The 27,423-nt window shown below is 40.2% G+C and overlaps 3 protein-coding genes across 7 annotated transcripts in view; 1 reads left to right on the top strand and 2 right to left on the bottom strand.

Annotated features, from left to right (window-relative positions):
- The window catches only part of LOC110991019 (acetylcholinesterase-like), a 73,219-nt gene that overhangs the window by 23,706 nt on the left and 22,090 nt on the right, over positions 1-27,423 (top strand). For all 5 annotated transcript variants that reach the window (XM_087134217.1, XM_087134215.1, XM_087134216.1 and 2 more), the window contains exon 10: positions 828-951. The gene's annotated coding sequence lies outside the window, so the exon portion shown is untranslated. The remainder of the gene's footprint in view (positions 1-827; positions 952-27,423) is intronic.
- LOC110991200 (allatostatin-A receptor-like) lies at positions 10,964-13,288 on the bottom strand. Its single transcript, XM_022256460.2, has 3 exons — positions 13,181-13,288; positions 11,924-12,470; positions 10,964-10,968 (listed from the first exon to the last, which is right to left on the bottom strand). Exons 2-3 carry the CDS (start codon positions 12,345-12,347, stop codon positions 10,964-10,966), a joined length of 429 nt encoding a protein of 142 aa, XP_022112152.1. The 5' UTR covers positions 12,348-12,470; positions 13,181-13,288.
- Positions 17,116-25,316, bottom strand: LOC147799679 (galanin receptor 2b-like). The gene is made up of 3 exons (XM_087134947.1): positions 25,231-25,316; positions 23,415-23,557; positions 17,116-18,865 (listed from the first exon to the last, which is right to left on the bottom strand). Exons 1-3 carry the CDS (start codon positions 25,265-25,267, stop codon positions 17,972-17,974), a joined length of 1,074 nt encoding a protein of 357 aa, XP_086991073.1. The 5' UTR covers positions 25,268-25,316; the 3' UTR covers positions 17,116-17,971.

Here is a 27,423-nt window from a genome sequence, read left to right as displayed (position 1 = left end):
TAAAAAAGGCGTTTGCCCTTACATGATCGTTTGCCTTTCCACGAAGTGAACTTGCTACTACCTAAAAATGCAAATATCTTATAGGTCAGCTCATTCACAAGACGGGCACCCTGCATGAATTTGTCACTTAGTATCGCGGGGAGAAAAAATCAAGAGCTCGACGGATGTGACTCAGTCGAACACAGTTGATGCTACATGTAGTTCAATCGTGTACTTCTACACTTTTCTAACTGCACGAGAGTTTTTATTTTTGAATTGTATTTGTAAAACGTCAATAGTGATGCCATGCTTCTATTTGATTTTTTCTTATTATGGTACCGGAGGCAGGCTTCACAATATCATACCAGTATCTAAAGGGAGTATATGGTCGCTTTTTGTGTCTTGCAGATTCAGCTACATGATTATTCGATTAGTTTTGAAATAATTTTCAACAGTTTTACTCATAACAGGGAGGAATAAAGATATTTAATGTTGTGGAATGGCCAAAGCCCTCCCCAGCCCCTTTTTTAAAATGTATTCATAACCTTGTCTCATCCTTTACTCTTTTATATGCGCGTGAATCAATGTATTTAGAAAACTTTGCGTATAAATGCCAAATTTACAACAGCACGGCACTAATAAACCTAAAAAAAATAAAGAAATTCACTGACTTTTGTGCGTACGTGAAATAGCAAATATGTTGAAAATCGACAACACTTTTACGTTTTTAACAAACATTAAGAAGAAAGTTTATTCTTTCCTCGCTTTTCCCCCAGGTTTGAATCCTGAAACCGGTCCATATTTGGTCCTTATCCTTAAGCTGTTCCTAATCACTGTTTCTTCTACAGGTTTTTCCAGGCTTGCGGGCTTTACTGCCTAGGGCGTTCTTGAAGGGTGTTTGTCTTAACTACCAGAAATGCTAAAAAAAATGGACCAAGGACGTCTGGCAGTCAATATTAGGATTTGGTTGAGGTAGGTAATTTGTTGCAACATTTACTTATATTCAGCCGTATACAAAATTCAATTTATACTACATCATAGACACAAGGAAGTAGATACAATTATGCAAGTGAAAAACAGGGAAAATATCAATAAAAAGCATTAGCTTGTTAACAGCAGGTGCTAAAAGATACGCTGAAGGGCTCAGATATAATCAACTGAAACAAAAAATGGGGTTACAAAGTAAATACTTGCAAAGATTAATAAATACTTGCAAAGATTTTTAATAACGGCATAATTGTAAAATGCCAGATTCATTAAGAGATAATAAATAAGGATTAAAATAAATAAGCAAAAAAATTGTAGCCAATTTCGTATCAATAAAGTAGAATCATATGCTGGCAGCAACAAGTGAAAATCCATCCCAGTAGTTGACGACTGGTAAACAAAATGCATGAGTGAGCAAAGAACGATTAGCAAGAGGTGACATACACGAATAAAAACAATGACAAGTGATATACATGCGCTTGTGAGCAAGGTAAACTACAGTTTTCAAAGAAAGAGTAATAGTTACAAAATGATATGATATAAATAATGTAAAATGCCAAATGTGCAAACATATCACATGCAGAGTTAGAGAAACCTTCAAGGCTTGCAAGCAAGCTAACTGGATAGCGAACACATAAACAATCACACGCACGCTGATAAATAAATCAAAACAATATAAAGTTTAAGTGATATTCATCAGTGTGTACAGGCGAGCAAATTTAATCACAAGATTGGAATAATAAATACATGTACGGTAACAACATACATAATAATACATGAAGAACTTAACAGACAAGGTATACTTGTGAATGTCAGCGTGTATTCCTTGCAAGCTAGTTGAATGAATATCGAACAACAGATCACTTGTTTATTGCACGTGGACAAATACATGAAAACAAAACAGATATATGCTAACATGCAAATACGGGAAAGTATGAAGGTAATTAAGTCAGAATTAGTGAGGAATAAAGAGCGAGCAAGCAAAGGGAAAATAATCATAGGTCCAGAATACTGTTAAGAGTTTGGCCATTCTTGTCTTGTAGAAGTCGGCGAGGTCTCCGTCGTTTCCCACGCCATCGTTTCCCATAGTAGCATATTTTCCCCGCCTTTAATAGCTTTGTTAAAATTGTCCGCCCATGCTTTTTTTTAGATCTTTTTTTGTCGAGTCATCAACACAGAAATATTGTTCATCCGGTAGTGCTTGCGAAGAACTGCAATTTTGTATTGGTAGCAATCCAACCTCATCAAGGTGCTCAGACTCGCCAGGAAGTTTATGACCACCTCGATGAGCCCTTCAAGCTTTGCATCTGGAAGGGAAAGATTATCTGTCAGTAAGTTGCGAGAGATATTCATCTACGTTCCAGCTTGTTCAGCTGCTCTCTGTAGTTAAGCTTTTGATTCAAACGAGATTTAGGCAGAATTGTAGATCAGCTGCTGATTCTACTCGGTCAGTAACCATAGCCTAAATGGTCATTACCCTTATTGGTGATGTCTGGGTAACAGTCTCACCCTTGTTGTTGACTTTAGACGAAGATTTTGCTGCTGGTTTCTTTCTTGTACCATGCTTTTTTCTACCGCCATGGCTTGCACCCATTTCTGAGATTTTGATGTGTCTCCGGTGTAGAGTGTCACAAGTGGTAAACGATGATTGGTTACAGCAGCTAAGGGTTGAACGTTAGTTAAGAGCTTTTAAAGTCGAAGAAAATGATGCTTTGCGGAGCTCAGATTGTGTATGCTCTTTAAGTCACAGCGCCCTCTCAGGTGGAGTTGAGACTTTGTAATGTTTCTGTGCATAGTCCTCCGTAAATAAAGGCAATTGAACAGCTAAGAAGGGTCGTTAGACGCTTATTCTCAAGCTTTTGCAAATCTGAGCTCAAAGACTGACAAGACTTCAGCTTGACTACTGTGAAAATAATATATATTCTATGCTTGAAAATACAACACAAAACAAGCTGGTCCTCAGAAATAGCACCGACGTTTTTACGATCCTACTACGTGTAACACGTTTTGATTATAGATGTGTGTAACGGTAACTCAAGAACGTTAAGTTGACAGCTTTGTGTTCTCATTAATACTGTCATATAACGTGCAAAGGCAACTGACGCTATCATCCCAAAAGCGTGCTTGCGCAAAACGGGTTGGCAACCGTTTTGTTTTTTCTATGGAGCTCGAGCCATGCTACCCCACCATTTGCCTCTGGTCTTATGTTGTATCATCCGTCTCCAAAACAAAATCTCAACCCTGTGAGTTTTCTGTAGAAGGAAGCTTAGCCAGGCAAATGTCTAACGGTCCCTGGAGACAGCATTGCCAGGTGAGGTTGTCCACTATATGGCTTCGTTCCAAACAGCAAGCAACTGATTCCTAGACGCACCAAGCGGAAAACCCAGCCAAAAATTGACACTTCGAAAACACTGGGTGGCTCCAGTGACAGGAAAGTAAGATCACCCAAAGTCGCCGTTCACGTGTTCAGAAATGGCGGCATTGCCCTCACAAAGGATAATGGATTGAAAACATTTCGGTGGTTGATATGCAGAGTTTTGCAAAAACACTTTTCTCTCCCCGTTATTAGTGACGTCTGTAGCCCGGACGCTATTGCTTTTCTCTCCAATCTGGAATTCTGTCCAATCTGTGTGCTTCTTGTTACACTTCGTTTCCTCCAAATCACCGTTATCTCGGTCTTACATCCAAACGTCTTAAATAATTTTTCTAATAGTTAAAAATACAATGCCTTGAAGCCACGATTATTGGCGAATTGATCTACTCGAAAGTCAAACATCGTTACGTTCAATTCCTTTTGAAATAGACAACAAAAGGACGAAAAGACATTTTCGTCCAAATATGCTGTGGAGAATCGTTTTAAACCTGGGCGAGAAAGAAACTCAACGTGGTCAAAAATATTACTCAAGATAATATATAGGAGTCAATCCGATAATTCGCAAATTGTAGCATTGTTTCCAGAGTCTTGCTTTCAGTTGACGAGACAATTTAAAGCTCAATTAGAAACTCGAGGCTTTTTTAAACTAACGAACCAATGCAATACTTTGACAGTCTCCGGCAGACGATTAAATGAGAGTGACGTCGCATCTGAATCGGGAAAGTTGGAAAGTGTCAAATTTCAGACCACGCTCAAAGCTTGGTTGATCAAAGTGAGACAGGATCAGGCGTAGCGGAAAACAATGCATGTTCCCTTACATCGATTTGCCAAAATTATCAAGGGGTAAAAGGCGATCGTCGTTTGTGAAAAACAAAGATCGAATTTGCATACGATAAATGAAGACGGCCACGGGCATATACATCGAACGCGAAAACTCGACGCAAATCGAATTATAATCTCCACTTAAATGAAGCTTCTACGTGTATTAACGAATAAAACGACGAACTAAAAGTTTGAGCCATTGATTTTCACATACCCTTGGATAAGACACATATAATAAAAAGACTAAAATGATTTGGTGGTCGTTATTATTTGGCGATCAGAAAAGGAAGATTTCTGTGCGCCGATCTATCTGGCTCTTTTCAACCGAAGAGGAGGTGCTTCTGCTCAAGATTGATAGCACCTGCCAGAACCGCAGGCACCCAGCCCAGCACTTAACCAGGAACCCCTCTAAAACCACCTTGTCCCAAAGATGGCTGAGTCAGTGTGGATCAAACATCATCATAAAAAACTGACAGACGCGTTGATAAACTCGTCGTGAGGGCGCTGATTGAACTACCGGACCAGGCATCATCTGCAGGGTTGTTGTCTGTTCAAACGTGTAGGATAATACAGTAAGCACGTTGGCCAACCACATCTGGGGTATAAGCGCTCTTGTTATCACGTATCTGCAAAAAAAACGTAATTTTGCCTTCGAAGTCAGTGTTATTTGCTCGCGAGTCTAATAGAAAAAAGTTCTATACGCCACGCCTGTATTTGTCACTCATTTTTAGAAAAATGCAGGTTTGCACACTTCCCGATACACGTCATGTTTAGAAATAATCCTGAAAATGATAAGTGCAAAATAGCTTAATTTGGTTTCAAGGTATGGCCCAATTTGGAAAGCTGGCCTGTCCAAGGGGAGCCTCAATTGCTCATAGGAATTATAAGCATGATAAGACTGAACTTATTCAGCCCAGGTGAATTCGATGACCTCTACAAAACGCCAGACCCCCATTGTAGTGAGACTGGCGTCCAAAGTGAGCTAGGGGGCGGTATACTGTTTCTAAAATACGAATAGCATCCGAAATAAAGAATAACAAGTGACGTGTCCCCAGGGGGCAACTTGCACCCGCCGGCGTGCCACTGCACAATATGCAGTATAACACATGCAGGACGAAACACTAACCAGAATGTAGGACTATTGGGACCCAACGGAGGCATGCTGACGACAGAACATAACTGAGAGTAAGAGGTTCCCGTGGACAAACCAGTGGCAGTCTCAATGAGCAATATGATAAATCTTAAGATTATATTAAGCTAGACCTACCATTTGTATTGCGGCAAAACCCCATTCATCAACACAAAATAAGGCAAACTGTGTAGAATTCCAGGAAATAAAAAAAGACTCCTTCAATTCAAGTTAAAACTTTTATTTTTCATGTCATTTTCATTGAAGCAGATTGAAAGTAAAAATTATTCTTCGTAAAAAGTAAAATTAAAGGCTTCCAAACATTTCGTGCAATGTTTGGCTAAAATCTAGCACATCATGTGCGTCAACACTTTAACCAAAAGTGAGGGGCACAAATTAATCAACAAAATTGGTAAACAAATTAATACTCTTTAAAGGGAGTAAATTTTTAACATTTTTTGGAGTAAGAAATTTCACATTTTTCCTGGGGCAAAATAACTACACAGGCAAAAGTGTAAATTTTTACACATCATCTGTTGTGTCAAGTTTACCTTCATAACGACCACGTTCCCTTCTGACGGTCACAAAGAGTAAATTTTTACGCAATAACTGTTTTTTCTCAGAATGATACAACAGGGTGATGCTGTAAGTTGTCATTTTATTTACTTTAGTACATTAAGTTGTTTGGTTAGGTTAAACTGTTTGGGAGAAATTGCGTTCTTTAACAAAAGACAATACAATTTTACAGGTTGTTGAAAGCGTCGATCAAACATTGAAAAATTATGAAAGATATCAGTAAGTACGTTTACACCAGATAAATGCACTGTCGGCTCTCCGTCTGCAGACAGATACCAAATTCATATTTGCCATGCAGCGAACCCGATATTACAGCCTATACCGGCCCTTGGCCGGTACCATATCGGTTTCAAAGAGTCAGCAGCTTTTGGCATTGCCAAGGAAACCGTCTAGATGGGATATGCGATAATATAATGTCTGCCTCTGTTGCCGATCAAAGTGCCAGTCAGCAGGAGCTGTCAGCTTAAATTACGTCTGTGTTGTAAAAATGCTGGCAAGGCCGCGGCCGCCAGACCAGCGTACATCCACTCGGTTCAAGTGCAAAATTCAAATAGTACTTATCCACGTTTTAACGCGACACTCATCCGAGAAGAGACGTTGTTCAAAGGGCTTACTTTCCATTCCCGGATTTAGTTGGTACCGTTTGGAATGTTTGTTCGGTCACAACAATAACTGTAAGTGCCCTGCGCTTCTAAATTCCAACACAGAGTATTTGCCCCGTGATGTTTTGTGCAGGCGCACGAAGAGCCAGCATTACAGTCGGCCTTGACTGACTTCCTCACGTTGACCTTCACGCCTCGCCTAAAAGTGCAGTATATTTTATTATTGTATCGATATGCCAGTTTATACAAATTTGCACTTTTGTTCGCTCTTGCACGTGGAAGTCTCTGCCACATGACCACTACATGTATTTTGAAAACATTAGTCACATAATGCAGTGCCCAGTCACAGTTCTCGTTTTGCTTACTGTACTATTCAGTGTAGTAACGAAGGTTGGGCGACTATGATTATCCACCTTGTACCTTTGATAATTAATTATCACTAGGCCTACATCGCTCCAATTCAGTTGATAAACCCACGTTGTGCCATAGGAAAGTCTCCTTACTGACTCTCCCTACATTGCCGCTTTCACGCCGTATTGATCACTCTATACGCTGTCACACATTACGTCTTGGCGTCACTTGTAATACACCTAAATCCAGTTGTAGCTGTCTTTCTTCATCAGTGGCCCAGTCTTTGGGCAAATGCGAATTATTCCTTTAGTTTGACACTATAGAGTACTTCTTAGGGAAACATGTTTTTTTCTGATTTTATCTGTCCAAATAAATATGGAAGCGTCCATATCGAACGCAGTGTCATTTGTCTTCAGACCTAACCTATAACAATCTAAAAAGGCTTTTTCTCTGTTCATGCCAAGATGCAAATTCTGAATGTAGATTTCGTCATTTGGAGAAAACACAGAAAACGAGGGGAACCCTCGCCTTGCGTTCGTAGACGGTGGATAACCTTTGAACACGCCAAACAATGGCTATAAACAATGGCTGCATTTTCCTTAGAGGTGTTATTTAATTAAAGGATATGGAGTAGTATGCACTTTCAAAAACATTTACCGTTGTGGCTTCCTCACGTATCAAGACAGAACTAGTCATTTGGGGAGTTCAATTCGACGAGGGGAATAGTTAGAACGTAAAAGTGGCGAATTTATGGTGTCAGAATAGGGCCCTCCTTCCCCCAAAGTTTCTTGGCCCATTGCCTCTCTCCTGTCACTACTGTCTGCAGCGTATAAAGCCGTGCGAGCTAGTGTCGAATAGCTGCCTTTAACACACAGGCTGCATCCCAGCCTGTAAGAAAACGTTGGATTTTCGACCACTGGAAATGCTCGCGGACACTCTGGCAACAGACGTATCCGTAGCTGTGAAAGTCCCTGTTGGACATCGACACAGCCCAAGTTAGACCAACACAACAGCGAGTGAATGCCACCTAATATAAGCGGCCTGCTGGAAAACCAGCTTGTGCCACCCTGGTACGCTATGTACAGTACCGTTGTCAAAATCGAACAAGCAGGAGAAGATGCAACAAGCGCTAACGTTTTGACCTGATTTCACTTTTTTGCTTTCCATGCCGTTAGTTGAAAGTGGATTAATGTAGAGAGTACACAATCAGATTTCAGGCCAACGGAACTTGTCTCTAAACCCGAAAATATATTTCGGAGACTTGTCTCATGAAGATGAAACTGGTCGGCCCGTTTCTCTTCAACGGCTACAACCGTAACAGAGACAGTATCTACTGCACAGGCACGCTGATGAAGACGATGGTCTTCACCAAGTCCCTGCCGGACACGGAGGGTGCTCGTGGGAACGTCGACGAATAAATATGCTTACCTCCGTTTGTGAACTGTACAAATGGACCACGGCCCCTCGACTTGCTCAACCCCAGATCCTGGCTGTATAATTATAAAATTTTTCAAATTGACGGTCATTGACCTTTTCAAAAGTTTCCTAATCAAATTTTACTAAATGTCTTTGTTGATCAGAGTCAAGTTAGTTTTTTTTAAATTACTATAAAGACGGATGCAGTAAATATCTTGTGAAAGGTTTATTATCCTAAAATCTTTCCAAAAAGCCAAAACCTTGTGCCCAGAAAGTGTTTACAAAATTGAAAAGAGGGTCTACTAAAGTAGTGCATTGTCAACAAAAATCCCCAATATATATTTTGTGCTGTTCTTTTTACTTGTTGCTGAGGGTTCAACAGTTAAACAACATATTCAACCTTTTAAATAACAGCATTTAAATACATGATGGTTTTGAAGTTGGTTTGTGTGCAAAGAAGCATAATGACACTGCAGGCAGAATCTAATCTCAACTGTAAAAGAAAATTGCAGTTTTGTAAGTGATCTTTTTGCCATTGACTTTACCTTAAAGTCAACATTGGACGAAGGAAAGCCATCGAAAAATCAGTACATGTAGATTATATCAACTTTTTGGAAGTTATCTAAAAACGAAATTCGTCCAGTTTGTTTCCGACGAAGTAATTGAACTTATAAATTTGTCAGCGTTGGGCGTTTTAAAATGAAATAATTTAACGTCCAATTTCCTCCCAGGAATAGAAATCAAGTTGGATTTCTAGCTGTGTAGGAAATTGAAGTAATATTGACTGAGCATCTCTAAGGACAAGAGGCTCTTTCAATATCCTATTAAAGGTCCTGTTGCCATGGCAACTCGAGCCCACCCTGGATATTCATTAAACCAGAAGGTGAAATCATGTGAATAAGAAAATTACAATCAGTGACAAGTGTAAAATGTTGAGGATGTGCTGAGTCAGGTTGTTGCCTGCAGCCCCCGAAAAAACAAAGATTGAAATACTTTCAGACATGTATAACGAATGTTACAGTACATGTAATTGTGCTCATGTGCATTGCGTGCTCCTTAGAAATAATGAAGTACATGTATTGTGATTGCTGAGCCGTAGTGTGATGTCATAAAAAAGGCTTAAATTTGATGCTCGCCATGAATTTTGTTATGCTTTTCCCAGATTGAAGGGGACTTTCAACTTGCACTTTGTAGGCAGTGGCAGTCTTTATGTATTTTTTAACATAATAGATTCTTTTGAATGTAACTTCACTTTAGAATAAGTGAAATTCTGAATAACTAATATGGATTATTTTTAATTTGTTAGCCTGCTGCCTCTTAACAACACCACAGAAATGATTGCATTAAGGGGAAATATCCACCAAAGTGACAAGTGTTGTGTCAGTACTTGACGGTCTTTGACAGTTCAAGTACTGGGAGAGTAAAGATAAATTTGCTTTGCCTGTCAAGGGTCGACTTTTCCTGTGCAGCGATAGCATGTGCCATCAGGCTTCGAGGGTCCCCAACCGGCTACCCAACAGGAGCACTTGCAGACTTCATGGGTTTTCAAGTCAAAAGGGTGGATACGGGTACAGGCAGCCAATCCAATTCCATGTATACATTTGGCAATCAGTTCTGATTTGGGATTTATATTTGCTACGTAGCTGTTAAGGCGCTCCCGTTGTTGTGAGGTACATGTATTTATTCCATTAAATAATGTAACATAGGCCTACGTGAATTTGGGGATTGATATTCATATGTAAAATATCCATCAATAACATACATACCCGTATTTTAGAAGGTTTTGGCAATCTAAATGGTCCAGAGACTGTTTTGCATATGATTTTTAAAAAAATCACGACAGACAGGTGTTCGAAATAGCAACAAATGTTGCCTTTCCTCGGGATTGCAGATGTCTGTATTTGTCTTTATTTGCTGCGCACACAGTACGATTTGGTGTGTGTTCCCGACTTGACGTCTTTTTACGGGATTAGCGCAGAAACGCGTTTGGTGAAATCCCATCGTCACCTACAAGTAGTAATTTGCAGTGGTTGGTTGCCGTTGCGTTCGCAGGGTCTGCAATTTGGCGCAAGTGTATTATGTCAATTAACCCCAAGTAACAAACTACAATAAAGCCTATTGATAACCAGCAATGCAACCATGCCCAAAGCCCATGACTTTGCTGGAAACGATCACGGTCGAACGTCAGCGTTGTCCCCTGTGAAACGTTATTGAGACACCACTCTTTCACTGTGTTGCGCCAGTGGTATATGTGACATCAAATCCAAGCAAAGTAGAGGGATGACCTGTTTTTCAGTAGTTATATTCCCAGCAAGTGTTACCATATTTTCACATTAACTTAAAAATGAGTTTTTATAACTTTAAACTGGTCTTATTTCCTTTTCGCCATTTATTGGATATCATGTATACTAAAATAAGGTACCATTACGCCAGTATTTTATGTCTCTGTTTGTCCCCATTTCTTTATATTAAAAGCGAACAGAAATATATATCCAGAACTAGCCAATTTTACTCGGGTGCTGTCTTCAACAATAACAAGAGTGCACGCCGTTTATATACAACGCTCCGAAGACCGTGCATGGACAGCAATATAGTGTGAATAATCGAATAAACTCGTGTGAAAGTTTTCAGTGTTTTCGAAGCCTTTTTGAACGTTCTGTAAAGAAAAAGGTATGATATGCTTTTTGTTTTAAAGAAATGGAAATACCACTTCCCAAAGACGACAGGTTATCCTGTGGGAGAATGAATGAGATTTTTTTTTTTGGAAAAACTGGGTTAATGTGGTGAACTCGAAGAAGGCAAAGAAGCGTCTAACCCTCCTCTCAGTTTAGGCCTTGTTTCCTTTGATTGTTGATTTTATCCTTCCACATTGGTTTATGTGTTTATGCCGCATTAATGCAGAGGGGTGCATGTTTCATCGCCTGTGAAAACACTTGCATGCCAAACACCTTTTGAAGGCGTTCCAGTAGTTTTTGTTCATGTAGGCATACAAGTAAGGATTGATACAGCTATTAGTCGCTATCGTGTTGTTGATAATGTGGTAAATCGGCACTGCAATGTCCAAGTAGGGCTCTACCAGACTGAGCAGACACCAAGGCAGCCAGCAGCACATGTAAGCAAAGAAAATCAGTAGCAGGTTCCTGGTGATTTTCACGCTCTCCTTCGTCGGTCCGCTCCTTTGCACTGCTTTTACAGGTGCTCCTGCTCCCCGGTTCACCGGTCCTTCTTTCCCCATTTCTAAGGTTGAATGTCCCGAGATCGATGGAATGGGTTTTTCAGGGCCTTTTCTCGAGTCAGTCGGTTTGGGAAAATCGAAGCGGGACCTTTTTTGGCCAAGACTTGACTCCCCATCTGTCATTTGACGGCTGATCGTGCCTGCGCTTTCGTCTTGTTTCTTGTGGTCATTGAGACTCGTCGATACTGTCTCTTTCGCCTTTGTCGTCTGCGTTCCAGTTCTCTTCCCACTTCTCTTTAAACTATGTCCTTGCCAATTTTGCACCTTTCTTTGATGAGCGCGAACATACATAAAGGTGAGACCGTAGAAAGTCGGTGTAACAACCAGGGCCAAAACCACAGAGACTGCGGCGAGGACCTGCTGGTTGCGTCCAGTGGTGAAACAGAAATGTGACTTTGGGTGGTAGCCCACGGACCCAAAGCCTGTGTAAGCAGGGAGAAAGACTAACATACTTGTGATGCAGACGGCACAGACCTGCTGAATGATGTTGAGTGGTTTCGCGGCCTTCCTGTGGAACGCTTCGGATTTGGTCACCCGTAGGAACCGACTCTGCGACAGGTACATTAGCTGCTGAAGAGAGTAGCCCATGAAGAAGACTATGGCATAAGCTAGGAAGTGACACCAGGACTCCCGGTGGGGCCACTGATCAGGGTAGTACTCTGAGACAATGCGGCAAGGGAGGATGACCGCCGTTACAACAAGATCCACAGCTGCTAAGATGGTGATGTTGAGCTGTGTTGTTGTTCGTAGAGACGGGGTGGTGGCCACAGCACAGAGCGCTAGGGAGTTGCCGATAACACCAGCAATGGACACCAAGCCAATCCATACTACATCCACGTAAAAGAGTCCCGGGTAGTCCCTTGGGAAACTCTGCATCGTTGTGCCGATCTTATGATATCGTGATCAAATGACCTGTTTCAGATGAGGCACCAAGGTCTCCGAAGCCTTTTTGCTGCGGCTTGTGTATTTTATTACTTCAAACTTTTAAAGCCAGTTTTCCTATATGAGAAACAGCAAGAAAAGATACTTGCTATAATCACATAAAGGACACATATTTACTTCAGTCCTACTGTGCATCAGGGTACGTCGATTCATATATGATTAACGCAATGAGTACATCAAATAAGATGAACTGAAATTAGCTCAAAGTTTTAATAAATATGTGTTTTTTAGATCGTGCCCCGTCCTTCGGCCGTCCTGGGCTAGCTCCAGTCGAAGAATTGGAAATTCTTTATACACATGCACGCGAAAGCCTTTACGTCAGTACTTTTATTACTTGCCTAGGCGATGAGATACATCGTTTTTCGGCACCTTCAGTCCAAAATGTGTCATTTTGCGGAAACACTGTCGTACGTATTAAATGACAGCACAAGAGATCAGTCTTCAAATCCACGAGAGCTTGGCCTGAAAATGCCCAGGCCATCGTCCTTTCTACGTATTGCACGTTCTGGGTCCTTTAAAGTTACGTAAGGTACATACTATTTGAATTTGTTGTACGTGTATCTATGCTATATTTACCTTTAATTAAAATGCGCATAGAAAGCTTATTTCTCTCTCCTGCAATGTTGTATTCTGAATCAAGCTAATTGAAATAGGTCAAAATAATTTTTTGTAAGACTTATTCGACTTGTTACCAAAGTTCGTCTTATGTAGTTTTCTTCAATTCAATTTGTTAAATTCAGTTAGTAAAACAAAACGCATGTACTTACTTTCATAAGCAGCTTCGTACAGACAGGCCCAACATGCGAGCATTGGAGCTGTTGTAGTAGGTACAGTAGTTAGCATGAGACTGGCTGTGTCATGTGTAACGAAGGAATGCCCACTTCTGTTTGCTCTTGGCTACGGTATTGGTTGTGGAGTCGAGTTCCGGCTCGGTGTTATGGCAGTGTTTACCCCAAGTAGATTATATGCAATTGTGAAATGATGGATGTTAAACCCCGTGTCCTTATTGTATGGCGAGGGACTAGGAGTCGATTAGTTGTTGGCCAATTGCGCACAGACTCATTATCATTTTATTCCAGAATGTTGCATTTTACGTTAACATTTCATTCACGTGACCCTTTCTGTATAAAAGAAAGAAAAAACTCCGTCGAGCCGGGATCTCCGCAGTCCGGGCAGCCACGTCACTCATCAGCCAACCAATGAATCATTTCACTCCCAAGCGTCTTTGCCCTTCACATCATGTAGATTCGGGGGTCCCCAACGTAATGTGTTAATCAACATAATCTTCTCTTGTCTTCTTGTCGGAGATGTTTTGTGGTGCATTTTGAATGAAGTTGTCTTGGGAGGATACATCGAAAAGATCTTAATTAAATGCTAGAACTGCCACATGCAGGGTTATTAATTAGGATTTTAAAAAGAGGAGTATTGCAGGCGTCGAAAAATCCACGCAGTGAAAGATGCAAGGTTTGAGATGGGTTTGAATTGGTTTCCCATATTTTGCAAGGGTAGAAAGAGAGAAAAAGCACTGTTTGAAGAATGATAAATAAAAAATCAAGCGTGAGGAAAATAGGGAAGAGCTAGGTCACCTAAAACTAGGTGGTCGTATTACGTGTATTTGTCAAGAAGTGTAGTCTTGTCATGGACCATATTTTACGTTTTCATAATTGTCCTAAATCTTTATATTGGGTCAGAGTCAGTTGTTAAAATGTCTCGAAGGTACGAAATACAATATCCAGAAATATGTACAGATCCGATGTCGGAATAACACACTAACAAGTGTAAATATACAAGCTAGTGTTAAGTTTTGAAGAAAATACAGAAAATCACACTGGCCTAGTTTCACGTTTTTCATTTGAAAATAACAATTCTATAACATTCCACTTCAAATTGTGTTTTACGTAAAACATTTTCACTGCCGCAATCGGTTGCAAGCTCAGTTGCAGTGCTATTTGGTTTTTCCTTTGCCAGTAGCATTTACTGGACATTCATAAATACCCAAGCCGTTCCCATTATATGATAGTGAAAGGGTTATTTGAAGATATGAAGTAAAAGCATTATACAGATTCATAGCAAAATATGAACGCTCTGAATGTTTCTGGACTTGGGCTCGGGTATCAGCTCCGTTCAGCTATAGGGTATTCAGCTATGGCTCTAGAATGTATAGGGTGAATTACGGCAACCGTTTCCATTAACTCTTTCTTTTTAGATGTACGGTCGAAACAATTACACCGCAGAAAACCGTAGAAATTTTGGAAAACCCAAAGTGCTTTTTCCCTGGATTTTTCCCCTGGATTTTTCCGCCATCTCGAAAAGAAAAGCAATTCGGTCTAACGTATACGGAAGACGTATGTTTCAATTGAAAAATTCACATTGTAGGTGGTAGTTTTATTATGGATACGTGCTTAGTCAGGAAGGTTTACTCGTAAATGGACATTTCAGTCAATCCTCATCGGGATTTAGCTTGTCAGTCATTTCTGACTTGATCAAAGTCACTGATGAACTGAGATGTATTGCCAACGTCAGTGGCTGTAGTTTTGTTTCACGTTAATGTTCAAGGGACACCATTTTGGGCGACAGAACAAGACAATAACAGTGAACGGTTTCTCTAAAGCGATATTTTGTACGTTGATGTCTTTGTGGGGAAAAGAGCCAGAACAAAAGTATTAATGACGATGCACGTCCTTTTCTCAGTGCGTTGCCATGGAAATCAAGTTTTCCACAACGAAACAGGCCCGTTTCCTGCCCATTGCATACGCATGAAAGAAAAGAGGGTGGCTGACGTTGCGTAAGCCTAAACCTTAGAGGAAGGGGTCCAAGCCAACGCAGAAGTATTCACGCGAAGCGAAAAAAAGTTTGCAATAAACGTCTGCGTGAAATTTATTCCCTGCCTTTATAACTTTAGTGTGCCTAAAAGAACAGTTTTTACATGTCAACATTTTACAGAAAGAGGTTTCCTATGGCATGAAATGATGCTAGAGTAGGTAGTCTTGGAGGCAAAAGGAAATTTATGCGTATTTGTATGCGTATTAATACAAGCGTACGGCGATACCGGATGTTGTTAACACCGTTTATGCTTAATTGTAGAGATACTGTGTAAGTATATACAGGGTGTTGCTACCACCGCATATGCCCTGTCAGTTTAACTTAGAGGAGGGGGTGTAAAAATCGGAACCTTGTGCAAACAAATGGACTCTTTTTTCAGAGGTTTCAGAAACGTGCCGACCATCTTGCAGCGGCTAAGGTTTTTACACAGGGTGGGTGGTGGGTGAGTGTAGGTGAAAATGTTTCCAGTATAACCGGGATTTAATTCAATAGATGTGACAAAACTGTGAGCATTTTATGAACTTTTATGAAAAAACTTTTATTTCACAGGTCAGAGCAGAAAAATTTAAAATTTTGAACAGTTTTTGGCCTTGTTATACACTTTGAAATTTGCTTCATTACGAATTTTTTAACTACTGTAATAATGCTAATATATTAAAATATTTTGATGTCGGTTTGAAGGTTAAAATTTACAAAATCTCTTTGTATCCCGTTGCTACGATAAGGTTTCTCCAGGAATATAATGGATTTCTACTTATCTTGAATCTCCTAAATTCCAAGTGTAATTGGCAAGATTTTTTCTTATGATACTAGCATACAACCAATTTTCAATAGATGACATAATCTGAATGAGTTTACATTCAGTTTTAGAAAGGCTTCACTATTCGTATTTACCTGCCCCGCCCTAGGGGTGTTTTTGACCAGTTAGATGTCGACATATATAATATGCCTTATGCAATAATTTGCCTGTCAAAAACACCCCTGTCAGGTCAGTCGCGATCGCTTGGACGCTGTATTCCTTCGCTGGAGCGCTGTTTCTATAAACATCTGTGTACCGCTTTTAACAAACGAGAGTTTCACAGAAAAGTACCCCTGTACTGATCTTTCAATGTAGACAACTTCAGGCTATCAACGGCCTTTACTCTTCGCTACTGGTGGTCATTTTGGCTGTGGGCGATAAAATATTACGGTCGATTAATTAATTATATTCTGGGGCTGATTGCACAGCCTCATAACCAGATGCATAGCCAGCAACCGGAGCACTTTGCAGGACTTTGTAGATGAACTCTTTTTACAATTCAGTGTTTATCTAACAGTAGTGTCATCGAATTCGGTCCATGCAATGCATCCATACTTAAGTGAAATGATACAATGATTTTCAGCCTGAAAACAGTCTTACATGCTTTCATTCTATCAGGTTCTGGAAGTAAGACTCACTGTCTACATTGTGAAAGACTTAAAAAACCACTCGATGAGAGTTTTAAAATAATCTACAAAGAAAAATACCAAATCTTAAAAGGTTGAAAATCACACGAAAAGACTGAAATGTCCACTTTGTTTTAAAGAGCCATTAAAAAATTTGTGCAGGATAACTCAAAAAGAGTTGTCCTTTATGTGGCTCCTCTTTTGGTGTGATTCTCACGTTTTAACTCTTTTAAGAGTAGTGATTACTTTTACGGAGTGGATTTTTAAGGGTTTTTGAACTTGCGTTTTCACTCTGTTGCCTTTAGAGAGTAGCTTGCTAGAACAGTATTCAAGCAGTTCCACTGCTTTCTTCACTTTTCGTTCTAATGCCTTTGCTAAATAATGGTAGCTAGTTAGTATGAACTTGTGGACATATTTCTAAAAATCATCCAGTGATTATTCGAGTTCGTTACATTTAGTGGGTCTTTCATTATAGAAAAGATAGCACAAGGTGGGTCTTTTTAGTTCAGACAATACAATAACTTGTTTATCATTTTATGTTATCGCAGTGCAAAGCAGTGGGGTTAGGCCAGACTAACTATCATACAGAAATGCAGTAGGCCCCCACAGTAAGTAAATATAGTAATAAAAAATACACACATGAGTGTTCACAGTAGTTGGAATGTGACGTGCAACATAAGCTTTAGTTACAATATACACGTCAGTCACTCTCTGAATGATATCTGTTTGTGTGGTATAGCTTTTGTGTTTTTGTTTAATTTTTACAAGCTTGCAAGGAAACTCAACGGTTAATAACCTTATTGTAAAAATAAAAGTAGGCCTACAAATCAGATATACAACAGCTATATTCACAGATATTTATACAGCAGCTTTTCTTCAAAAACACCGTTTCTAGTTTGTTCAACAAAGAACCTGTAACTTGTTTACAACGGCCTATGGATCGATTCAATTTCAGTGACTTATAACGTTGACGTGCGCATGCTTTCTTGGATTATGTAAACACAAATGAAACCGTTTACTTTAAGTGCTCAAAAACCGGATGAACAAGTGCATTTACTGTCAGTGACGCTGATTATAACAATAAGGAACACAACTGTGTAAAGTTCTCATTGAGTAGTGACAATATTCCCACAGTAAATCAGAGAATACTGATATAAAAATACAACAGATACAAAAAAATCATTTTCTGCTATGAGATCGATTCAGTTCAGTAATGAGATTTGAACTTCCTTTTGAGTCTTCCTTTTTAAGTAATAATTTCCTGTTCTTATACTCTGTTCCTTTGGATCCCCAAGGTCTTGGAAGGTCGCTTAAGCTTTGACATTGACGCATTCTGTCTCGCTGACAACACCATGATGGTCGAACTCAGCGCAGCGATCCAAATGATCGGAAGCCGGTGCCTGCCGGCACAGACGGGACCGAACAAAACGCACAAGTGGCTTCCGGTGCGCAGCGCTGATAGTAAACACCACGATCGGATTCAGCAAGGAATTGACGTAAACCACGACATTGGATATCTCAATAAGGGTTGAAAATAACTCGTAAGAGACATTTAAAGTCTTGTATATATCTCCGTATAAGAAATGCAAGATTATGGCATGTTTGGGAAGCCAACAGATTGCAAAAGAGATGTTGAGAATAAGCACAACTATGGCAAGGCGGCGCCTGGCGCGCACGGTGGCTGAGCTGGCTGGCGTGCCTCGCGTCAAAGTAATAGCCATGCTTACATAGCAGCATGTAATCACGAGCAAAGGAATCACATACTTCAGCACGAAACCCGCAGTAAAAAAGCCTCTGGCAACGTAGTCGTGCCACCATGGTAGGATGTGGCAAATGGAAAGGTATGGGCTATAACGTTCGACTGAGGACCACACCAAAACGGGTACAGTCCACAAGAGGGAGAACAGCCAGACGATCAGGAGGATAATGATAGAGCGTTTGGCGTGTACGTTCCAGCAGATGGAGCAAAATCGCTCAATGCTGACAGCTGTCAGAGACGCAACAGATAGCGCCATGGCTAGGCTCCACGAACTGCCGCTGACTTTGCAGAGAAAGTTCCCAAAGGAGTTGTCAGGCCAATTCAAGACGAAGTGATGCACAAGTTCAGAAGGTACGGAAAAGACGAACATGATCATGTCGGCCAGGGCTAAGTTCCCGACGAGGATGTTGGAAACAGTGCGTAGGTGCTGATTACCTAGAATTACCTGTCAGAGACAAAAAAACAGCTTTATGCCAAACATTAAGGGAGCAAGGGCCTATGGAAAAAACACTGTATTAACAGTGACTGGGTATTATGTAAAGCATTTCTGAAGACTTTTGGCAACAGGAAAATATGTGCCCGTACTATCAGTAACGTAACCGTGTAAGGTTTTTGAGTTAAGCTACACCATTGGTAAAAGCGCAACGATGGAACTGCCGCGCCAAATAAACATTAAATATCTCAGCCGAAAGAAAGAAAATAAGAGCCTCAGCTAATCTGTGAAAACATGCCTACCCAGAATACTGCTGTTTTTGAGAAAACAGACATTTTCTTTTTAACCATGGTTGGCCGACCATGGTTTGAAAGTTCGTTTTGTTTTACATCACATCCGTCAATTGGAGCCAGTTTTTTATGTGTCACAGTTGTGTGCAACTGCTGTAGGAGGGTGAAGAAATGGATAATACAAAAACAATCCAGCTAAATTCACTGAGTGCATTATAAACTGACAGAAAAGGAAAACAAATGTAAGATACAGAGAAAAAGAGGATGAGTATCAGTTCGAAACCTCTTTAATGTCACCTAAATTGTCACATAATGACGTCATCATCCCATGATGTCATTTTTGTCTGAATTACTTCCCATTCAAGCCATCTGCCAAGTGTCAACCGAATTGGGCTCGTACTTCATGAGATATAGTGCTATAAAGAGTGCTCCTTTAATGTCATCTGATGACGTCATCATCCCATGATGTCAATTTGGGTGTAAAATCACTTCCCTTTTTGGCTACTGTAAGGTTTCACCCATTCGGACATGTTTTCCACGAGATATTAGTTCTTTCAAGAACTTTTCGCGCCTTTAATGTCATGTGACCTGTCATCCGATGACGTCATCATCACACGATGCCAATTTTCCTCTGTACCTAATCCCTTTCTAGCTATCTCCGTAGTTCCAACCCAATCAGACATATACATACTCCAGGAGATATAGTGCTCTGAAGTTTGCTCCTTTAATGTGATGTCATGTGACACCTGATGACGTCGTTATGACGAATTTGTTTTGATACCCTCTTCTGATGCACTAAGAGTGTGCACTAATATGATGTCAGTCAAATCAGCAACAGCGCCAAAGTCTAGCTGTTGAAAAACTATGTTGAACATTTAAATACACCACTCAGAAAAGTTAAGGACCACATCTTCATTAACTTGTACTTTCTTCCAAGCAATGAGTGGGGTCTAGTTCTTTCATTTTTTGTTTGTCTAGATGGTGTTCAAATTGGAACAAAAAAATTTAAAAGTTTCAAAACATCAATGCACATTTTCAGCAGTAAAATACCTCATATTAAAAACGATACACAAAATAAAAATTGGTCCTTAACTTGTTTTAGTGTATTCAAATTCAGAAGTAATTCATGTGATAAAGTCATCATGACATGACATCATGATGGTGTAGGACTATCCTTGAACAATTATGACAGTTATTATCATTATGACAGTTGTGTTTCTGGACCCCCTCCAGCTGGTGGGTGAAGACTGTGGATCTAACATTGATTCAGTAAGGTCGAGCATAGGGCCACAGTCTGGCTGTTAAAAACGTGTACAAAACCTATGGGGAAAAATTAAATGTTCAAAACTCAAATGTAAATCCCTTGATGATGTCATCATGACGAATTTCTTCTATGACCATTCTTGGTTGATTATCTCAAGGTCTCCCAAGTCTGAAAACAATCAGGTGTACAAAATAACCAAACTCCCCTTGGAAAAAAAGACGTGTACAAACCCACGGAGAAAACGAGAGCTTCTGTTTATTTGCAACAGAATACAGGGCTTTTTAATATTTCTAAATTTTGACAAAAATGCACCAGACATGTATGTGACCAGCTCCACGAAAATGGTACTAGGGGACTTTTTTTTCAAAATGAGTTACAGACACATTTGAATTGGTCACATTGTAAGCTTTAACTCGGTGTAGGTTTGAACCCTGTGGCATTTTGTAATCTGGAGATACAGTGATTTTTGCATAAGCATATCATACACGTTTAACAAAATTGCTTTAAGAGCTAAAGCCCTAAAAACACAGGAAGTGGAAAAAGAAATCAGCCAAGAAGGAAGTCTCTTAATACCCACAGCAACAGTTAGGTTTCTGGTATGAATTGTGAAACTATAGATATAATAGACGCCAATAAACAAAGAAGTAAAAAATCACCCTGTCCACATACAAAAGCCCCTAGTGTGAAAAAGCACAGTGTCCCTTAATACCCTGTTTCGCAGAGTGGGTCACATATGAATATTTCTATTATTCAGTACTTGATACACAGAATGTATAAAACTCAATGGGATATGCTTTAAAGCATGCACATTTAATGTCACGTGACTTGTCAACTGATGACGTCATCACCAAATCAGGTCAATTTTCGTCAATAACATTTTATTTATCCAGGGTGTGCCCAAACAGTTTGTTAGAACTGATTTCCATTGGGGCACTGCAGACACTCATAAAAAGGCTACATTACATGTACAATAAAAAACAAAGCTTTAAAATCAGTCACCTTCACAACGGTATACATATACTAACAATGTACAGCAAAACACATGAAACATTAACAAAAGGAAATTTGTTAAAAAGACAAAGTACCGTACACAATAAACAAACAACAAAAAGTATTACACTGCAACAGTGACACCCATGCTTATTTGGGAATAGATAAAATCCTGAAAAAAAATCGAACCTTAGGTTTGTGGAACAAACAAGAACAGGAAATGTCCTTTCAGGACCTGGAAGAAAATTTAATTCAAAGCCACCTCGTCCTGCGACTCCGTTAAATTCACCTTTTCCCGTTAAATTTGCAATCCATAAATGTCTTTTACATTTATGTTTGACGACGTGCCAATTTGAATGGGCTCAAAGAAGACATAGTTCTAACAAAAAGAAGACATAGTTCTAAGTTGAGCAAATCTGCTAAGTTTCAACCCAGTGGGACATGTACTTCAGGAGAAATGTGACTTAGGAGTTTGCATCTTTAATGCCATGTCATTTGACAACCGATGACGTCATTATAACAATTTTGTTCTTGGACCCTCTCTAGCTGGTGGGCTAAGAATGTGCACCTAATACTCGGTCAGATCGATAGCAGTGCCGAAATCCTTCTTTTGACAAACGTGTACAAACCATGTGGAAAAAATATAATATTCAAAATTATAATAAATCAGATGATGACGTCATGATTCGGCATACATCTCAGATGGTAGTCTATGTGCCGGGTTTGAAGGGGAGCAGCCTCAAGGAAGAGGCAAAAGTGTTATGTGTATGGGGGAAAAATTGAAAGAAGAAGAAAAAAGTTACGGAAACAAAAGCTGTTTTGGCCGGTGTCCAAAACAGCTAAAAAAATTAAGAAAAAACAAATGCATTTTCGACCGTTGTCCGGAACAGTTAAAACAATCATGACAAAAAGAGTAAATTTTCGCAAACTGCAAACCCCCCCCCGAAAAAAAATCTCGACAAAGATGCGAAAAAGCCGTAAAACTTAAAAGCAATAGCTGTTTCGGCGGTGTAGCCGAAGCAGCAAAAGAAAGTCAGTGCGGTAATGTTCATCTTGGTGCTGTTTCAAGCACGATATGACATGCTCGAGCTGCAAGGATCCATTCTTTGTGGTAGCAACCACGTTTGTGGTGGCAACCACGCTTCCACTGCCTGATTGCCCGCACTGAGTTTAGAGATTGAAGAAAAAACCTGGAGTAAATATCTCAACAGCCGACAGAGCTCGCAAAGCAAAATCACTCAATCTTAACGCTCGGCGTAAAGAGAACTTGGCCCTTTCATGTTGATGCCAACGTATAGCGAGTAGACAAATTATTGTTGAAGACCAACGGTTAGGCCTATTGTAACACACCCAGCAAGACGATAGGTAGAAAAACACAAGGACCATGCAGCAATATGTGGTAGGGAATCAAACAAAACAAGTTTGCCCTGCCTGTGTAGACGAACTCTAGAAATAAAAGTAGATACGCATTGGTCACTACAGACCACATAATGCGTCATTGCAATGGCGTAGCAGCGATGACAGCAGGTTCGATGAGAAAACAAGAATGCGCTATTACTAAAGCGAGAGAGAGCGCACGACAAACCAGCGGAGAAAAATATGTTTGTGTGACCTGTGGAAGGCCGTTGACGATAACTTTTACAACTGGTCACATTTTTTAGCACAAGCACAAACGAAGCATGGGAGGGAGTGAGGAGGCAGATTTCAAAAAGAGAGAGAAACAAATAGGAAGGATTTAAATTTCACATGTTTGCTTGAAAATGCCTTGGAAACAGATGTCTGTTGATGTTAATGGTATATGGTCGACCCCTTCTCAAAAAGGGATTTTCTGTTGTATATGCTTTGCACGGCCGTGATTGGGACGGAAGACCGATGGACAACACCCTAGCGGCATAATGGTTAAAAAAAGAGAAACAATGGGGCTATTGTAGAGTAATAAGGCTTTGTTCCTTCAAGACTTAGTGACTGTGAGAAGTGTGAAACTGGTTTCACTTCAAAACGAAACCGACCAACTTACGGTCAGGAGAGTCGAATTGGCGATGATTCCAAAGAAGGCAATGATAAGCACAACTACCGAGTCCCATTTCCACGGCACTACGATCGACATGCTCCGGTCGCCAATGGATCCCAAACTGTACATGTAGTCTCCAAAGTCAAAACCTGCACAAGAATCCAATGAGATGGGTTTGACATCAGTTTGTATTTTCGTAGTGATAATATAATATGGAAAACTGGGTGCTTTCATTTTTCCCTATGCGTGTACACAGTGATGCTGTCCAAGAGTTTGAAGAGACACCGTTTTGTACCGATACAGGGCATTTTTTTTAGCCGGGGTTAGGGGAAGGAGAACACACCTCTCCCTTCTTCCTTTTGCCAGAATTTACCGGGCAGGAGGGCACGAGCCTCAGGGATCTGCGCTCAGGAGTAACTTATTCTTGTACTTTTGTCACCAGCGTTTGTGAGATGCAGTTCCCACACTTCATTGACCGGATTATATTGGTTGCGCATGACATAAAAGAGCAGAGAGATAAACTATTTTAAATTACAAGAAGAAATGTTTCAAAATTCCGCTACATGTATTGATATGCATATTGAATTAATTGAGGAAATGAAAGGGGACAGATTAAAGCGAATGTACAAAAGGCATAGAATTTGCTGAATTGGAGACTTTTATCTACGAATCTTCTGAGATAGCACGTACGGGACAAGCTACAAAATGAAGTTTTAATCGTTTTCAGAATCTCACATTGGTAATTTGATAAATCACAGCGATACAGAGTGTGAGAGTTTTGCAGACTGGATACGAAAAGCTTAACCCCAAAGACAGTGTTATGCTTGTACTTGAGTGAAATGGCAGAAAACAATGTTCTGAGGTAACGTTTGTCGAAACTCATTCAAAACCCCGGCAGAGTCATGTCCGCATTAAACCAAGCAAAGGAAATCAGCGTAGCTATGTTAGCTGTCATAGCTTTTCCTTGTTTACACAGATTCACAGGACACGTCTGAAATATCAAACTCAAGACGTTTCCTGAGCCACCGGCTATCAAACTGAAGCTGTGCTACACTCCAGCATCCTGCATAAACACCATGCTCATTGTACACTGTGCATGAAATGTACAATGAACATGTTTTGTGTTAATGCCAATTGCTCTGAGCCTTTTTTGAGTGGTAGGTTCTTTATATGCATACGCACTTCAGGTGTGCAGTCTTTTTGGAGATGGCGAATTCAAAACGCAGCTCGCCATAATTATAGCACTATATGAACATAAATATGCAATTAGCCCTCCGTTGAAATTGTTTTGCATAGCCCTTTACAGCTGTGGCACTGTGTGAGAATTATATTGTCACAAGAAATTAAGCATCCACGTCAGTCCCCACTGTTGCATAGATAGAGGCCGTAGGCCTACGTTAAATTTCAAAGAAGTCCAAACGTTTGGTACTTTATTTCCGTCTTTTGACCGAAAGAAGGGCATTTCCAAACCGGGATTTGGATAACCCTTGCTTATCGCAGGCCCCACTAATGTTAAGAAAACTGCATTACATATACTGTAATTGCGGGGAAACCTTTTTATGCTGGATATAAAATGCAAGATGTAACTAGTGAAATGCAAGATTCCCAACGCGTAATATCAAATCCGGGAAGCAAGTTTTCTTGCGGTCTCTTGGCAAACAACCACAACACCATGGCTGAGGTAAGACGTTTTCCACATGCAGGAAAAAAAGCTGAATATATCTCATGCTGAAATACGAATAACACAGCATTTTATTACCGAGGATGCTTTTTTTGCAATTCGATTGTGAACTTGAAGGGTAAGGCGCTGAAGGGTACTTACTTCCATAGCTATCGACTGAATGACTTGATGTATTCATACTTGCCCCGTTTACACGTCAGTATTGTTAACCTCGGACGACAACACCAGAACTGCACTGCTTTTCAGTTAGGATGTCTTTATAACATGCTACCCTGGCCACGCACATCCGGGTTGGTTGAAGTTCGGACGTCATCACTAGTCATTGTTTAACGAAGTACCATTTTGTACATCAGGAGGTATCGCCACATATTTTTCGCCACATTAAAACAAAAAAGAGACTTGCGATTTGGTAAAAATAACAGCCAATCCAAAATTTCTAATTGTTCATAGTCTATACCTTGACCGTTAATAAGTGTTTTATGAAAAGAGGGGGAGAGCCACGGGGTAACCAGCTGGCTTCCTAGGTGTTCGTTGGGCTGGTGTAGAAAAATCATCTTTCACCATTTTTCACCCCGATGTTAAGCCGACCAGCTGAAAATGCCCAGGAACCGAAACAACTCTACCTTTCACCTTTTTTCTTTACGTTAGAAACAAAGACAGAAAAGAAAGTTTTTCTTCGTTTGTTTTGTTTATTATTTTTGATCTTTCACAAAGTGGCACTGTTAAACAATGCAACTCCCTCAAGTCAGATAGGTCAAGTCAGATTAGCGCAAATTTACGTGAATAGATTCAGTTTATACATCACTTCTGGTTTGACGCACATGTAAAAACGTAGCAGACTCTTGATGGATGATGTTTTGATGAGGCAAAAACTTGTGCATAACAACTCTTTTAGATGAAGATCACAAGTTTTATTCTAAATTCTGCTTGGGGTTGAAGGCCACTAAATAGATTCCTAATGGCCTGCTGTAGAGCATTTTCGTGATTTTGTTGACTGAAGGGTTTTTTTATTGAAAAAAGGGAGGTTGGAAAGAACCGACGGGAATGGAAGCTTTTTCTTCTGTAACGTCTGGACACAGTGGGCCCCTCCAAAGAACTCTCTTTTGCAGTCAGAGTAGGCATGGTTTTTTCAAAATACCATTTGGGTTCAAGAGTGTATTTTAGTATGATTACATTTTAGAGGAAACTTCACCAGAAGCCAGCGGTTAACCCATCCAAAATTGAACAGAAAAGTAAAAGATGAGGAAACAAAAGTGAACTTTGATTTGGAGTGTGCAGGGCAAGCTGACCTATACATGTACTTGTTTTGTCACAGGTAGGGTACATCCCGATCAGTATTTTTCTCACTGCAGCACCAGGGTTCTTTAGTTAGGTTTTCTGGGAAGGGTTTGGCCTGAATCCAAGGTGGTTACCATAGAGTTCACTTGTGCGTTCTGATAGCATTAGCAGTCGATTCGAGTATGATTCGAGAGAGTCCTGTCGTGAAGCAAGTTACGTTTTGGATCAAAAAATAAACTTGAGTCCTATTGTTGATATGGAAAGCCTGCATTTTGTGCCCCGTCCTTGACGAGTTCTCATAAGGTCTTCACTACAGTATTTCTGGGTTTCTTGTTTAGGCTTCGGGTCTAATAGGCCAGTCAATGTGTAGCTGCGTAGTGCAACCACTCGCTGAAATTGTCGCCAACCTGTTGACATTACCTAACGGAAGGCGGCAACAACAAGCTCTTGTTCCCTTATTGGCTTTTAACCCAACTAATGGTCATTTCTCTTTTCTGCCTGAAACTTTTCCCTCCTGAATACACTTTGACCCTTTTGTGCATGTGCGTCTGTCTTGCTCGGTCCTAACTGCCATCAGTGTTACTTCAGACTGTTTGTGCAAGTTGGAAGTTTTGCAAAACGCAGTGCAGGGAAAGAAATGATAAAACACTGTTCGCTGTAAATCATTGCCGGCACTGTAAAACTGCGCGGTCCAATGTCAGTTAGTTAGATATGTTGAATATCTTGATCGAAAACCTATTTTCTGGTGAGACAACGAGGGATCCATAACCTTTTTTTAAACCTTTTAACGAGATGTTGGGAGGACAGGAAAAGAAATAGCCCTCATAGTGAGTTGTTCTTGTCATAATCGTCTCTTTGAGGGGGTCGTCTCTTACTGTGAGCTTTCCCTAGCGTTTCCCCTTCCTTGACAATAAGAAGACAGTAAGAATAAGTTTGGCCACTCATTTTGTGTCTTGAGTATGATAATTATCCCACAATTTCCAAATTGTTTCATCTGTTCCATTGGAATCTTTTCGATCCCCAGGTTTTGGATCACCCGATTCCTGTGTGTGCAGC

Source organism: Acanthaster planci, linkage group LG03, assembly GCF_054643075.1.
Source record: "Acanthaster planci isolate LZ-2023a linkage group LG03, COTS_SCS, whole genome shotgun sequence".
NCBI lineage: Eukaryota > Metazoa > Echinodermata > Asteroidea > Valvatida > Acanthasteridae > Acanthaster > Acanthaster planci.
This window is presented reverse-complemented; position numbering and strand designations above follow the sequence as displayed.